Consider the following 15,560-nt stretch of genomic DNA (forward strand, 5'->3'; position numbering starts at 1 on the left):
ACAATAAGAATGATCCCAAGATGTCTACTTCCTGTCTCCAAGTCTAACTATGTCACCTTATGTGGTGCTAGGGCCCAAATAGGATGCATCCACCCAAACTCATGTGGGAGTTTAAATCCCCACAGTACCAGCTTAATGGTGGTAAAAGGAGGGAAAGCTAGTCCAGCTATGGTCTGTAAGAGTAGGATCTTTAGAAAGTGGTGTTTAGGTTGTTAGGTTAGTTAGGTTAGATTGGGTCACAGCTGAGCCCTGGTGACTGTGTAAGGAGTGAAGAGACCACACAGACCACTAACTCTTACCATGTCATGCTCAATTAAGAACTTTGGGATGGGGAGGTATCTCTAGGTCAACTGGGTATGCCCTACTGAATCACACAGTTCTTGCAAGAGGTGGGAAAGGAGGGTAGGAGTCAGGGGAGGAGATGCGATGAAGGAGGCAGGAGTTGGAGGGAGCCTTAAGTTGGGTAGTGCAGGAAGCCTCTCGAGGCTGAATGAGGGAAGGGGACACACAGTGTACAGGAGTAGACGTGCTGCCTCTGAACCCACACGCCATGTGGCCATTGGTTAAAGCGAAGGCAAGAAACCAGCCAGGACAGCTTCCGACAGTGTCAGAAGAGAATTTGGAGTTTCTCCCCCTAGCCAAGCCCTCTCTCTCTACACTTCACCCCGGAGAATGGGAGCAAAGTTCTCCTCTTTGAGGAAAGGTCCCTGAACTCCAACATCTCAATAACATAAGGCCCAACGCAGACGGCGGAGAACGGCGAGGGGGCAGTTGGAGAACACGACAGTCATCAACAGAGGACTGCGAAGGATGAGATAGAAATGGAATGTGGCTTATTTATAGCTCCGTCTGCCTTCTCAAGTATGTGACAGAAGAGCTGTTTTAAAGTTTTATTCTTCAAACTTGGCTGCCGAACTTGGCTGCTTCTCAGAACTGTGCTTTTGTTTTTTGGGGTTTTTTTTTTTTTTTTTGGTGTGGCTTTAAAAAAATCTACGAAGCAACCCCATAGTTCAACTGTAGACAGAGAGGGTGCTAGCAGGAAAAATGCTGTAGGGAGTGGCGAGGGGTGGAAATGTGATCCTGATGTAGTTAGTTGCTCAAGAAAAACAAATAGAGGATAAAATGGCAAATCGTTTGGCAAAGTCCCAAGCTGGATACTTTCTCAGTACTTTGGCACTGAGGAAGCTCTCAAGACAAGCAAGCTGCTGCAAAGCTGGTATGAACCTAGGACAGGGACATGGTTCAAAAGTAGGATTCTGAATAGGTTTCATCGCGATTGGAACAGCGAGATTGGCAGCAATTCAGACCTGTTGAACTATCAAAACTGCTTGAGCAGGACCCTTGGAGTGTGCCTCATATCGGGGACCTGGAATGGGTAGGAGGCTGGGTGGGAGGCTTGGTGGGGCTTTTCCCTTTGTTTCTCCCCTGACTCCAGATACAGTGAAAAAAATATTAGTGTGAAAACAATGGCATTACCCACTTTCCTGTAGCCCTTGACCCTTTGTACCCTAATCAACTAAGTAAGATCATTTTAAAAAATAATTATAAAAATAAAAATAAAAAGTAGAGACTAATAAACACAGCTCCCTACTATCACATAACCCCCCAATCTTTCTGTTGTTCAATGTCACAGAATTTGTAACCACTCGGACACCCAGTATTTAATACATAAATCAAAGTTGACTGCTCAGGAGAAATATACAAAGGTACTTCAAACATGCATGGAAAATTGAGATTAAATTTTGTTTTAAAAGAAAACACTTTGAAATCCACTCCGTTTTCTATTAACTTGAGCTTTCCAAGAACATGTTGAATATCCCTCACGTATACTGCGAGCTATGAGGCAGGTTGTGCCTTTTGACCCAAAGATTCTAAATAACAATTAAAAAGTGAAGTAATTAAATTACGGTACCTGATCTACTCCCTAGAATATCATACAGCTTTTCACACAATGATGCTGATGTTGCACATGGCACAGATCAACACTTAGCACGTTGAGGGAAGCAGGAAACCGTACATACACCAGGATGACCCACCGAATGGACGCATTATACACATCAGTTACCAATGAGAAGACTTAGAAGAAACAAAAACATTACTTTCATCATATTTGTGTGCTATTAAAATAAGTTAGCCTTTTCCTCTACTTCATGCTTTAATTCTTTTGAATGTTATTTTCAAAAAGGAGAATCGTTTTTAAACGGAAATGAGAAAGAAAATCAGACGGTGAAAGCTTGGCATTACTGCCATTCTTCCAGGTAAATTGCAGAACTAAAAATGCGCATATTTTTCTACTTCCAGGGCCCCAGAAAGGACTGAGGCCATAATTTCAGATATATCCTCTATATTTAGAATCAGAAAATACACCATCCCCTAAATGCTTATGATACCTTGCTGTCTCCGCACCTTTGCTAATCAAGCTCCCATCTCTTAGCTCTTTCTTAAAGAGTTATTTTATTTGAAAGAGTTACAAAGAAAACAGCCAAGAGAGATCTTCCCTCCATTGGTTCACTCCCCTACTAGTTGCAATGGCTAGGCCTGGGATGGTGTAGAACCAGGAGCCAGGAGCTCCTTCCCTGTCTTCCATCCATGTGGTATGAGGACCCAAGCACTGCTTTCTCAGATACATTAGCAGGGAGCTGGTTTGAACAGAGGGCAGCTAGGACTTGAACTGGCACCCATATTGGATGCTAGGATCACAGTAGGCAATTCAAGCTGCACAACACAATGCTGTCCCTCTCTTGGCTGCTTTCCACCTATGCCAAACCTATCCCTTCTTAAAAGTATGCTTGAGAGGGCCTGGAGTGGTAGCCTAGTGGCTAAAGTCCTCACCTTGCACCCTCCAGGATCCCATATGGGCACTGGTTCTAATCCTGGTGGCCCTGCTTCCCATCCAGCTCCCTGCTTGTGGCCCGGGAAAACAGTCAAGAATGGCCCAAAGCCTTGGGACCCTGCACCCACGTGAAAGACCTAGCAGAGGCTTCAGATTTTTGGCTTCAGGATGGCTCAGCTGCAACTGTTGCAGCCACTTGGGGAGTGAAACATGGAATAGAATATCTTCCTCTCTGTCTCTTCTCTCTGTATATCTGACTTTCCAATAAAAATTATATACATATAATATATATATTTAAGGTAATTTCAATTTCTTTCTGTTCTGCACATTGTGAGATGACTGATGTACATGGAGCAATCTAAAAATTTTTTAAAAATCACAGGATTATTTGTAGAGAAAATCATTTTCTACTGCAAACCTGTAAGCGTTTGAATAAAGCAAGCCTAGACTGAAACCCGAATAGTCCCACTTTACACTGGTTGTTGACTCCTTCTGAACTGTTTCTAAGTCTGTTGTAGAAAACGGACCTCACCTACATGGCAAGCTGCTCTGAGAAGGGTATGTGTACAGCACTCACCACTGGTTCCGGTACACAGTGGGTGGCCCGTAAATGCCCATGTTCAACCTTAATTAAACACTACTCTTTGCCTTCCCTATTAGATCAGTAACACAGGAACTGCTGTGTTTCTGCAGGGATTGTGTGCTGTGCTACTCTTCATTCTCCATACAGGAACATGTAACACTTGGCAATTTATTTAAATGCTCCCATTTTTGCAAACAGCACTGAGCCTCAGCCAAAGGCAGGATGGAATTGGCTGTGAGTTGAACTGTGTTGCCCAAAAAGCTAATGTCGAAGTCCTAATCCCTGGTACCTGTGCAGGTGACCCTATATGCTAAGAGTGACTTTGCAGATGTAATTAGTTAACACAAGGTATAGTACACTAGGGGGTGGTACATAGAGGGCATTATCCTCAGCAGGTGGCCATGTGAAGATGCTCAGGTGGCCACATGTGATGGAAAGCACAATGGGAACAAGGGGGAGATGCTGCCAGTCCAGGAACTGTGAGCAGCCACAGAAAGCTTAGGACAAGAGGCAGGGCCCTTGGCTGAAGTCTCAGAGAGAATGGCTCTGCCAGCACTTTGATTTCACAGTGTCAGGCTCCTGCACTGGGAGTGGACAAAACTCTCTAGTTTTAAAACAGTGTGTGGCAATTTGTTACAACACTCTGTGAACCTGACAGACTGAGCACAGTATCAGGACAACAGCTACAGGCTCCTTGCTGATCATTTCCTAGACCACAAAGGTCTCTGGGATCAGATACCAAGCTTCTTTCTATGTCCAGTGCATGTAAAAACTGCCTTGATGTATCCCCTCCTCACTGAAGTTGACCAAACAGGAATCAAGGGGAGGAAGTAGGTGGAGGGTGCTGGGGTAGGAATCCAGCTCAGCATTTAAGATGCCACACAAAATGCCCACATCCCAAATCAGCCAGGGTCTCGGTCCCAGCTCTGCTTCTAGTTCCAACTCCTGCTAATGTACCTGAGAGGTAGCAGTGATCATTCAAATACTTGGTCCCTACCATCTACATGGTCTACCTGGATTGAGTTCCAGGCTCCTGGCTTCTGCGGGCATTTGGCGAACTAATGGACAGAAGATACCTATCTAAATCTGTCTTCCAAATGAAGTAGAATAAAATTTCAAAAGTAATGACACCTTCAAGCAGGATTAATAAATGTCACTCTGTTACCATGGTAAAATTAGGTTTCAATACCAACTGCCTCCTACTACTTACTTGCCCTGGTGACTAGCGCCACCCAACTACCCACGACCAAATCCTACCTTGTCCTGCATTCAAAAACCACAGGTCAATTCTGATCCCTCAATATACTCAAAGTTTTCTTCCCTCAATTATATACCACAACCATTGAAGTCAACAAAGCCCTTGGGAAATGTCCCTTTTAAAACAAGTTTAGGAGACAGAATCATGTTTTAAAGGTGAGGTTCTGGGGTGCTGCTCCAGGCGATAGCTAACGAGATGTTCTGGAATAACCCTCCTAGTGCGAGCAAGAGGAAGGGCTGGCTTAACACCTTGTTAAGTGTGTGTGTGAAGGCACTGTAGAGCCACCAAGGGAGTGAGAAGCTTTGAGGCCATGATCTGAGCAAAGAAGAAGAAAGCTAATAGGCAAGGCCAACAATGGAACCCACAATTTCCTCCCAAGGGCACTGCCAAGTTCTTAAGCAAATGGCATGACCAAGAAGCTGACAGAACTCTTAGTAGTGTCCTGGAGTGTAAGGGATTAGAAATTGGAGGCCAGAGCTCACCACCAGGCCAGGACCTGAATCTATATCCAGGTTTTGACTGGCACCAGAAGGCTCCCTACAAAGAGGAAAGACTGAGAAATGTTCTAGCCCACACAAGAACTGAAGTCACAAACTCTACATCTAGTTACATGAAGGTGATCCACATTGGTGGCAGTGAACCAAGTACGAGAGCCACCATCTGCTGCCTCCTGCAACGTGCATTAGCAGGAAGCTAGACTGAAAACAGAGGGGGGGGGACACAAACCCCAGGGGCTCCAATATGGTTCAACCCAAGGCCCAAGGTTGCCTGCCCCCACATATTATTCTTGTTCTTCCATTATGATACATTTTTTGAGAGAATACTGAAATCGAAAGTTATCTTTTTGTTTTGTATTAGAAAAGATAATTTTAAGAAATATTGTCCTCTCACAATTTTAAAACATGCTTATTCTCCTTTCATAGATGGCCATCAGCTTTTAATTTTCCATTTTCAAAGCCCTGCCAACAGAAAACTTACTCCGTGGCTATAAGAAGTTCATGGAATAAAAATACCACAAAGGAGTGTCAATTGCAAGAGTGATCAACTGTCTGCCAAAATGTAAAGTCTTAAGATTCTTTGAAATGAAATGAAGGGGAAAATAATAGCAAAGATGAAATGAAGTCTTCAACACAGCAGCCTTTTCAGATTGGAATGATATCCTCATGGAAACACAAATTAAGCACAAGGCGCTCCTCCCACCCCATCTCCTCTGTGGACAGCGCAAACACCGTGCTCTGGAATCGGCCTGTGTGCCTGTCTCCTGTCAGCTACGGTAATGTGACAGGGAGCTTTCTTCTGGCCAGTCTAACCCTTGCAGAAAAGGAAAACAGGACAGGATTTTTTTTCCCCCAAAGGCAACAACGACAAAAACCCTTCCAAAAAAAGGTAACAAAAGGAATCTCAAAACACAGACTGAACAATTGAATTAGCTATCCCTACCACTCTACATTCTGCAGTTAGTCCCTGGGAATTTTAATGTTAAGGTAGCAAAGGAAAACAAGGTCTAAATCGTCAAGCCCAGTTTAAAGTCTGCTTCAAACTGTCCCATCCCCATGGTTCTGCCTGAGTGAACACTTAAAGTAAAGACGGTTATGGAAGGAACACCAGGTAATGAAATGGGATTTCTGTGTTTTAGATTATGAATGCTGCAGAATATCAGAACTCAGGAATCCCATGAGATCAGCCTGCCTGGCTAAACCTTTCCTTCACAGATGACAGAGCTTCACTTAACCAGCAGGAACAACTTACGCACAGCCCAACACATGCTGGTGCTGTGGTCAGTATACCTACCCAGACATGTTGGTTCAGTTACCAACTCTTACTACGGCACACTGCAATTATCTACATAAAGAGGGGAGAGAAGCAGCCAATCCAGTTGTGAAAGCGTTTGGTTCAGACTTTGCTGAGGGAGTTTCTGACAAACTCCCAGATGTAACCTGGTGACTAGAGCCCTTCTGTTTCCTCTGGATTACTCTCAGATTTTTCTCTACAGCACATCAGTCACCAAATCCTATTGATTCTACGTCCTAATCATCTCTCAAATACATCCTCCCATTTGCATCATGGCCCTCACTGATTTGGATGTCATTTGCTCTCACTTAAATTCCTGCAACATTTCCCAGCTGTTCTGCCCACTGTCGTCCTCTCTCCACACCGAACTCCCTTCACCTTGACTGCACCTTGACCTTGACCTTATTAGATTCCTTGCTTCAAATCCTGCTCTATACATTGAATGTAACTGCCTCATTGCAAATGCCTTCATGCAGAATTTTCTTGGGAAAAAAACAGTTTCCATGGTTTCCTTTTGCTTGTGGAATGATACCTTTGTGAGTCAGAGTTTTATGGGTAAACAAATGGCACACATAATAGAGGACAATTGAAGAAAGATTTATTTCCTAAAGGACCAAATAAACACAGCTAGTAGGGTACAGAGAAACTAAAAGAGCATTTAGAAATCTTTGCCACTGGAATGAGAACTGTGTCGTGAATGGCTTACGCAGCAGTCTCTAACCGTTTATTCGACTCAACTGACTTCTTGCATACAACTTCACCTTGAACGAAGGAGGGACCTACTGACTTGTTTCCAATCAGAGATAGCAGGCCCAGGTTGTAAAACAGGTAGGCTCCCATCAGCCACTCTCCTTTTCTCTCCCTTGTCTCACTTGCTAATTCTGAGCAGCAACATGCCACGATATCAGCTGCTCAATGGAGAGTGACATCTGACATGGAACTGAATGGGACCTCTACCAACAGCCAGTGAAGAACCAGGGCCACCACCCCAACAGATCTGAAGGACTTGAATAAGTCAACAATCCCAAGGGTGAACCTGGAAGCAGGCCTTTCTTCAGTGGAGACTTCAGATGGAAATGCATCCCAATCAACATTTTCATTGTAGCCTTCTGATATTAAAGCACCCACAGCAACAATGACATAATAAGTGCTATGTTGAAATTATTGGCTGTTGAAATCATTTGTTGCACAGCAATCGATAACTATAACTAGAATCATTCCCAGAACCAAAACAGTGAATGGATGAAAGGGGTATTGACTGACAGGAGGAGTCATGTTGGAGAGTACCAATGATCTTGGGTACAGGGACATAGCAAGGAAAAAAGATATTGCAGGGGGAGAATCAGGGAAGAAGTACTCTTTTTTCCTCTTCTCCATCTCTCCAGTCTTCTATCGACCAAACTCTTTTGAAAGCCAAAAGTCAAAGAAGTCCTGTAGATACATGGTCCTGACTTCATGGTTCAGCTTTCCCAGGCAGGGACTATGTGTAGAGGCTGAGCATTTTGCCCCAAGGTTCACATGGCACAAGCTCGGTTCATCATTAACTCACTTCGTAACTTTGGTCCATACTACGTGACCCGTTTACCTGCTCCCAGATTCCTCAGCTCATCTCCAGCAGCACTATGCCTAGATACCCATCTCCTCCCACATACTCATGTGGGCTCATCTCAACAATGCCAGCATTTAACAGTATCGGGCACACAAATGACCCTCAGTGTATATTTTCTGCTGAGAAACTCAGTCACCAAAAACCTGTATCTTCACATACCCTGTGTTGTTTTGCTTCTATTGCGTTCTGTAGATTCCAAAACACTTCATTTCTAGCTTCTTCCATAGCTTTGCCTTTCCCAGACAAGTTTTTCATTTTTTGCTGCACACTGCAGCCTAGTTAACTAAAATAAGGCCGCATTTACTTTCTGGGAGTGCGCCTAAACCAACTTTTACCCAAGAGTTCAAGGGTCCCAGATCACTAGGCCAAGTAACCTAGGGGTCTTGAAGAAAAAAGAGGGCAGGGACTGGATTCATTTCAGTTTAAAAAAAAAAAAGGCTAAAAACTAGAAACTAGTGGGTCAAGGAAACTATCAATGATAAAACGATTACTTTGATTTCTAACGCTGAATTTTTAAAAATCCCTCTAAAGCCCCTAACTCATCCATGACACTATATGGAATTCATACGTACACAGTGTTGTTAATCACTGTATGCTTTACCAAAGGTAGAAACAACCAGTGCTCCAAACTAACAATACCAACGTCTTAAAGGTCATTAGCAAGTCAAAAAAAAAAAAAAAGCAGCTCGCCAGTAAGAACACAGTTATCTAATGTTCAGTGTTCTATCAGGACAATTAAAATTTTTCTTCTGATACCTAAGTTGGGTTTAATATCAGTCCAAGTTAAGTTATCTTCAACTGTCTAAAATATTACCACACAAGTTCTGAAGACCTTCAAATCATGTTTAATATGACAACACTGTTTTAGTGTCAGAGAAGTGTGTTAACATCTGAAAGCCCAGAAAGTGATAGAATCAAACTTTGACATCTACTCCGAAAGGTATTTGCTCATGCTTTAGATCAGTTCCTTCACTTTACGGAAGGGGAAATGGAGCAAAGTTAACATTTATATTTATTCCACTAATATTGGGTGTGTTGAGTCTATTTTTTTTACTTTTTTCTATATTATATTAACATGGGATATATCCTCTTGTTAGAAATATTTCATAATTTGGGGAGAAAGGAAGTGGCAGAAAGAACAATAAAAACAAGAGTTTTTAAAGATGAAGTTTTCCACCCAGAGAATCACAACTGGGACCAGCTACCCATTTGACATGTCCATCGCGCCGTGCTGCCTCCTGAACCCAAGCCTGGTCAGGGGAAGCCACGTATGCTTTGGTCCTCCTCACATCTCTGAGCCCAGAACTCTAGAACCCCCAACACTAGTCTGGTAGGAGATTTGTCAAGACATTGTAAACAGTTCTCAGAGAACCGAACAAAATCTGAAAGTATTCTGCTCTCACACAACAGAAATAATGGTTATAATGAGCATTTTGCAAAATGAAATAGGAGATGAAACTATACAATGAAACTTCAGCAGATGACTGAGAAGGTACCCCAAGAATGTCTGAGAACAAACATGAGAGCCCAAGATCTGCCACATGAACAGTGGAGCTCAAAAAAAATAAATAAAAGACGGCAACAGTACTTTGTGGCTGTTATGGGTTCTCACACAGTAGCCCTATTGGACGCTAGAAAGTATACTGACAGGACAGTGGTTTACTGGAGACAATCATGGTTTCTCTGGGAAATTCCTAAATTATCTTAGACAAGTTACTTACTCATTCTATATTGTGAATGCTTCCATCTACAAGTTAAGTTGATTAGAACATCTCTAACATTAAGCTATTAAAAACCTCTTCACCCTAATACTTTGTTCTTCCACATCTTGAGAAATCTATAAATAATGATAAAATCAAAAACCTAGTTCCAAAACACCAACTTCCCCATTACTTTGCAATACATGCTATGCCAGGACTCTGCCAAAAACATCAAGTAAGGGCTTTGAAGATTTAGTTTAGAATCAAAATCTCCAGAGACTCTCAAATCTCAGACTGAGGATTCAGTCAAGACCTATTAAATTAAAATATCTTGGGTCAAAGAGTCCTTAGAGAATTAGTATTTTTTTTCATAAAGTATTCCTAAATATTCTGATGCAAAGTTTGGGTTTAATATCATCACTATTCAATGGCCCAAGATCCTTGGGACCCTGAAATGCTAAAAAGAATGAAAAGGTCTGGATGTCTTAATGAATAATTAAGATTTTCTTTTAAATAGATCTTTAATGTGACCAATACATTTTTCATACATACCTCCAATTCAAAATGTGAGAATGAAGGATGAAAAACTAAATGAGAAAGTCTGCTCAAGTCAATAAATAAGTCATGCCTTAGGAAAGTACAACTTCTCACAGTTAATGATAAAAACACAAAAAAGAAAATGAATATTATGAAAAGCACGGGTTTGAGAAACCCACCCATCATTACTCATGTGCCAGAAGGTTTCCATCCGAAGTGGAATTTAAAAGTCACAATAAAATAACAGTGTGTGGCTTATTCTAAAATAGCTGGAAAGAGAAGATTAGGGATGATTTAACAACAAGAAATCATGAATGTTTGGGGCAAAGTATATGCTATTTGCTATGCTACATTCTTCTTTGATCATTACACACTGCATACACATTTTTAAGCAACACACCGCACCCTAAAAATCTGTACAATTTGCCAACTTGAAAAAAGATGTCACAACAACATTATGGAAGTAATCATCCCACTTTTCACTTAGAAGTTTACCCAACTGCTCCGTGTCTCTAAATCTTACTTTTACATGTTAGCAACTAAATCAACACAACCTAATCCAAACAAAAATTTCACATCAAAAACTTCTGACATGAGAAAGGAAACAATAAAAGCATGTAGTTTTAGATGTAAGTTTTAGTTGTAACTATCTACAGACAGATTTGACTTTATGGCTACAAACTCAAATACAAAGATCTTCTTAGAAAATGTTTTTGAAATGACCTTTGTTTAAAAAGTCTACCTTTACTGATATCTTGAGGCTAATGTCCAAAAGAAAGTAAGTTCTTGGTTTGTGGCCAAAGGTCAGCCTGCGACACTGAGAATAGGCAACTATGTGAATATTCATCCCATGGTTCGAGTACAACCATGGTTTAAGTCAAGTTAACTATATTTAAAATGATTCCAGGGCCTGGGCCAACAATAAGCACAAACTCTGCCTTTTTTCTAGTGTACTTACTATGTTCAATGTCATTTGCAGCAAATAACAATATATACAAATTTCTTACAAGAAACATTTGTTTCCATTACTAGTAGTCATTTCCCCCAAGAACCATAGAAATTGGTGTGTAACCTTGTTTTCTCCTAAGTTAAAACAAAGAAAGGCCTTGGTTAACACCCCTTCCCACCCCACCCCCCCGCCCAAGTGTCAAAACCAAGTTCTCATCAATCTGTAGAGATTTTTATACTTTCAACCTAATCGCAAACAATCTACTGGAAAGGTGACTGCACGGCCTTTAAGTTCCTACTAAAGTGTAATAATCCAGACTTTCAAGCCTCTGATACACAATGACTGCTATGTCCTATGACTTAAGAAAGCATTTTGGTGTATTAATTTGTGTTGGTCAATTTATATAGCATCATTTTTTTTATTACCGGTTTCCTCTCCAAATGTCACTATCTCTACATGTCTTTACAATAAAGCATACATTCATTATGGACTACATTGTGAGTAAAGGAAGATCTAAGGCATGTTATTCCCTATTTAAAGGGATCTTCACACTTCTTTCTGCATAGAAAGATATCAATGAAAACATGAAGGCTAACAGAAGTTAGGCAACTAACTTAAGATAATGTTATTAGGAAGTGTTAAACTTTTAGGATCCCCCAGTTTGGGATGGGTTAAGAATGTAATAATGAGAAAACAGCTTCGCATTGTTTTATGTATTTCATTCAGCTCCTATTCCATTAATTTATTTGCTTCTACACTTTAATTAGCATCTCTTAGAGATAGGTTCCTGAGCATTTATCTTGCAAAGGAAGAAATGGCTGATTTTTACACTCAAAGAGTAATTTGAAAGCTGTTTTTACTAGGCAAAGAGAAAAATTTGCCACATTGGCCATTCCAGAATACTGGGTTCAACACTACCCACAGGATCAACAGAGTCAACACAGAACCTTCTGGAATACACAGAAAGCAGCAGACGCTACAATATTTGCCAAAGTAAATGAGAAATAGCTCATTTCTTAATCGATACATAACAAATTACATTATCACAAATATGCAAGCTCAGCCTGGGCAAATATAAACATATATTTTGTCCCTTTAAACTGCATTCTTCCAAATGCCCCCAATTTGAATTAACAGCTCAATTGCGTTTCTATTATTCAACATAAAAACCTAGCCCTCTTTGCCCTCTGACTTCTAAGTCCACATTCACTCAGCTTCCAAGTCACTTTTTAGACTCTTTCATTCTTGGCTTTCTCCTAATTCTGAATGCATTTTCTGGTTTTTCCACACACTTTCCTGAGAGCTTCTATTCTACCTGGAAACAATCCATTGGACACAAGATTCATGATCCCAGAAGAGGCTGCTATTAAAATTCTTGGCACACATATTTTTCATGACTACATTGCCTATAAATTTAACACGTGAAGTCTAGCTCTAGCTAACCTTTCTCTGCAAAATCTTGCATTAATGCCTCAGCAAATTCATCCAATGTTCTGGTTGTATCAAGGTACGCATTGTCTCAAATCGAGTCCCAGGACAGCCCTTCCACAAGCCCCGCCTGACTTGTGAGGCTGGGAGAACCTATCTCCTCTTCTGGGATCATACACGACCCACTTACACCTGTGTGGCCTTCTTCAGAGTTGAAGAAAACCAAACAGCATATTTGTCAAATGTTTCATATCAAATCTTCAGGTATGACAGAATTTAACTTCTTTGAATTTTAGAACTGGATAGCAAATAGGAAAACAAGACTCATTTATCAGTAAGACAGTTTAGACAGAAAGCATTTGTCTTGTGTCCACCAACAGTCTACGCTACCCAGAACACAGATCCATCCACAACAGCAAGGATAAGGTTGAACCAGAGGTCTTACTTTGCAGTAGACTATCATGTTGGGAGAACTCTCCTCTGGGTCAGCAATTCCCACTGCTCTCTGATCCGCAGATCCCTGAGCCATCCTCAGTGTCTTCACTCACTCTGCAGAATAAAAGAATAGAGCAGTCATGAAGGAAGGACATGCAAAGAACTCAGTATCTGGGGCTGGCATGGTGGCCTAGAGGCTAAAGTCCTTGCTTTACATTCCCCGGGATCCCATATGGGCGCTGGTTCTAATCACATCCAACTCCCTGCTTGTGGCCTGGGAAAAGCAGTTGAGGATCCTAGGGACCCAGCACCTGGATGGGAGACCTGGAAGAAGCTCCTGGTTCCTGGGTTCAAATCAGCTCAGCTCTGGCTATTGTGGCCATTTGGGGAGTGAACCAGCAGATGGAAGATCTTTCTGTATCTACTTTTGTAAGTCTGATTTTCCAATTAAAAAAATAAATCTTAAAAAAACTGAGTATCTTTTACCAGATGCCTGGAATCGAAATATATTCTCTTGGTTTTTTTTTGCTCATTCAGAGGCATTAATTAAAAAATATCAGGGGTTATTCATATTATTCTAATCCCAAAGCAATATTTGTTTTTATTTTCAGCACAAATTTAAGCACCTGAGGTGTAAACATACCAGTCTTCACAACATCTCCTGAATAAAGATGATGCCAACATTGATGTGTTGTTGGTCTGAACTGAAGTTCATTTTCTGATTCATTCTGTACATTAAAATACAAATGTACCAGTAGCTAACTGCAAATAAAGACCATTCAGGGCATTACACAGGATGGGTATCCATTGCCCCACATGCTAGAACCAGAACAGCTTTAGATTTTAGATTTTCCCAAATTTGGGATATTTATATATCTAAAATTAGACATCTTAGGCATAGGACCTGTATCTATACACAAAATCCACTTATGTTTCACATATGTGCTATATACCCAAGTTGAAGATAATAGAATAGAGTATTTTACAGTATGTTTCATGAAACAAAGTGTCATGGTGTACAATTTTTTACTTGTGTACCTGAAGTTTCAGATTCGAGTATTTCAGATACTTCTGATTTTTCTTTCTATAATGGATGCTTTACAGTTTAAAAAAAAAAAACAACACATGTTGGCAAGTACATAGGGGAAACTAGAGCTCTCAAACATTACCATAAAAAATATAAAATGGGGGCTTAGCACAATGGCTGAGTGGCTAAATTCTCGCCTTGCATATGCTGAGATCCCAAATAGGTTCCAGTTCATGTTCTGGTGGCTCCACTTCCCTTTCAGCTCCCTGCTTGTGGCTTAAGAAAGCCATGCAGGATGGTCCAAAGCCTTGGGAACCCTGCACCCACATGGGAAACCCAGAGGAATCTCCTAGCTTTGAATTGGCTCAACTCTAGCCATTGCAACCACTTGGGGAGTGAACCAGCAGATGGAAGATATTTTAAACTATATTTCCAATAAAAAAAAAATCTTTTTAAATAAATGTAAATTGGGCTGTCATTGTAGGAAACACTGAAATGGTTCCTTGAAAATTCAACACATAATTACTATATAACCTAGCAATTCTACTTCTAAGTATATACCCAAAAGAACTGAAAACAAATATTCAAATGCTTGCATACAAATGTTCTTAGCAACCACACTGTTTATACAGCAGCACAAAGGTAGTAACAACCCAAATGTCCACCAGTGAGTGAATGGATACGCCTAATGTGGGCCTCCAAACAATATTCAACAGCCATAAAAAGAGCTCAAGTCCTGATCCATAGCACAATGTGGACGAGCCTTGGAAACGCTACACTAAGTCAGAAAGGCCAAACAGAACATCGCTTACTGCGAGTGCATTTATATGAAATACTCAGAATATGTAAATACAAGAGACAGGAAACAGACTGGCAGCTGCCGGCAGCTTTGGACAGCTCGGATTAGGACGACAACTTCATGGATACTTCATCATTCCTTCAGGGATGATGAAAATATTTTCCAACTAAATAGAGTTAACAGTTGCAGCTCATCATCCTGATGTATAAAACTGCTGCCAAGTTATACACTCTAAGAAGGTAATTTTATGTTATGTGAAATTTCACCTTTCTTAAGCTGCCTGCAGTCAATGCGGCCTTTTCATAAGCCTGAAAACTAACAGTGAGAAAACAATAAGCATGTGGAATTTTTGTGTAATGAAGCGAGTTTAATTCTTGGTGTGACACCGCGTTTACTGCATGACCTTGAGCAGATTAAATAACCTCTCAGATTCTCTTAATTTCCCCTGAAAGTGAACACACTGAGCACCTGCTGCACGCTAAGAGCCATGCTGGCACCCCCTCTTCCACCCTGCTCTCAGCAGTGTCAACTCCACAGAAGTCTCACAGCAAAGGGGCGAACAGACTGAATGTGAAAACCAAGTCCCCTACAGATGTGAACACTAGTCTGGA

The 15,560-nt window shown here is 41.0% G+C and overlaps 1 protein-coding gene across 8 annotated transcripts in view; it reads right to left on the minus strand.

Annotated features, from left to right (window-relative positions):
- Positions 1 to 15,560, minus strand: part of RGS6 (regulator of G protein signaling 6) — a 397,347-nt gene that overhangs the window by 356,044 nt on the left and 25,743 nt on the right. For 4 of the 8 annotated variants that reach the window (XM_040975608.1, XM_040975613.1, XM_040975609.1 and 1 more), the window contains exon 1: positions 13,134 to 13,217. In XM_040975608.1, coding sequence (XP_040831542.1) covers positions 13,134 to 13,217 — 84 coding nt within the window. Of the gene's footprint in view, positions 1 to 13,133; positions 13,238 to 15,560 lie in introns of those variants that run through there. The other 4 variants (XM_040975610.1, XM_040975607.1, XM_040975612.1 and 1 more) reach the window with 2 other exon arrangements.

This window comes from Ochotona curzoniae, unplaced genomic scaffold, assembly GCF_017591425.1.
Source record: "Ochotona curzoniae isolate NIBS_2020 unplaced genomic scaffold, NIBS_Ocur_1.0 contig_2688, whole genome shotgun sequence".
NCBI classification, from domain to species: Eukaryota; Metazoa; Chordata; class Mammalia; order Lagomorpha; family Ochotonidae; genus Ochotona; species Ochotona curzoniae.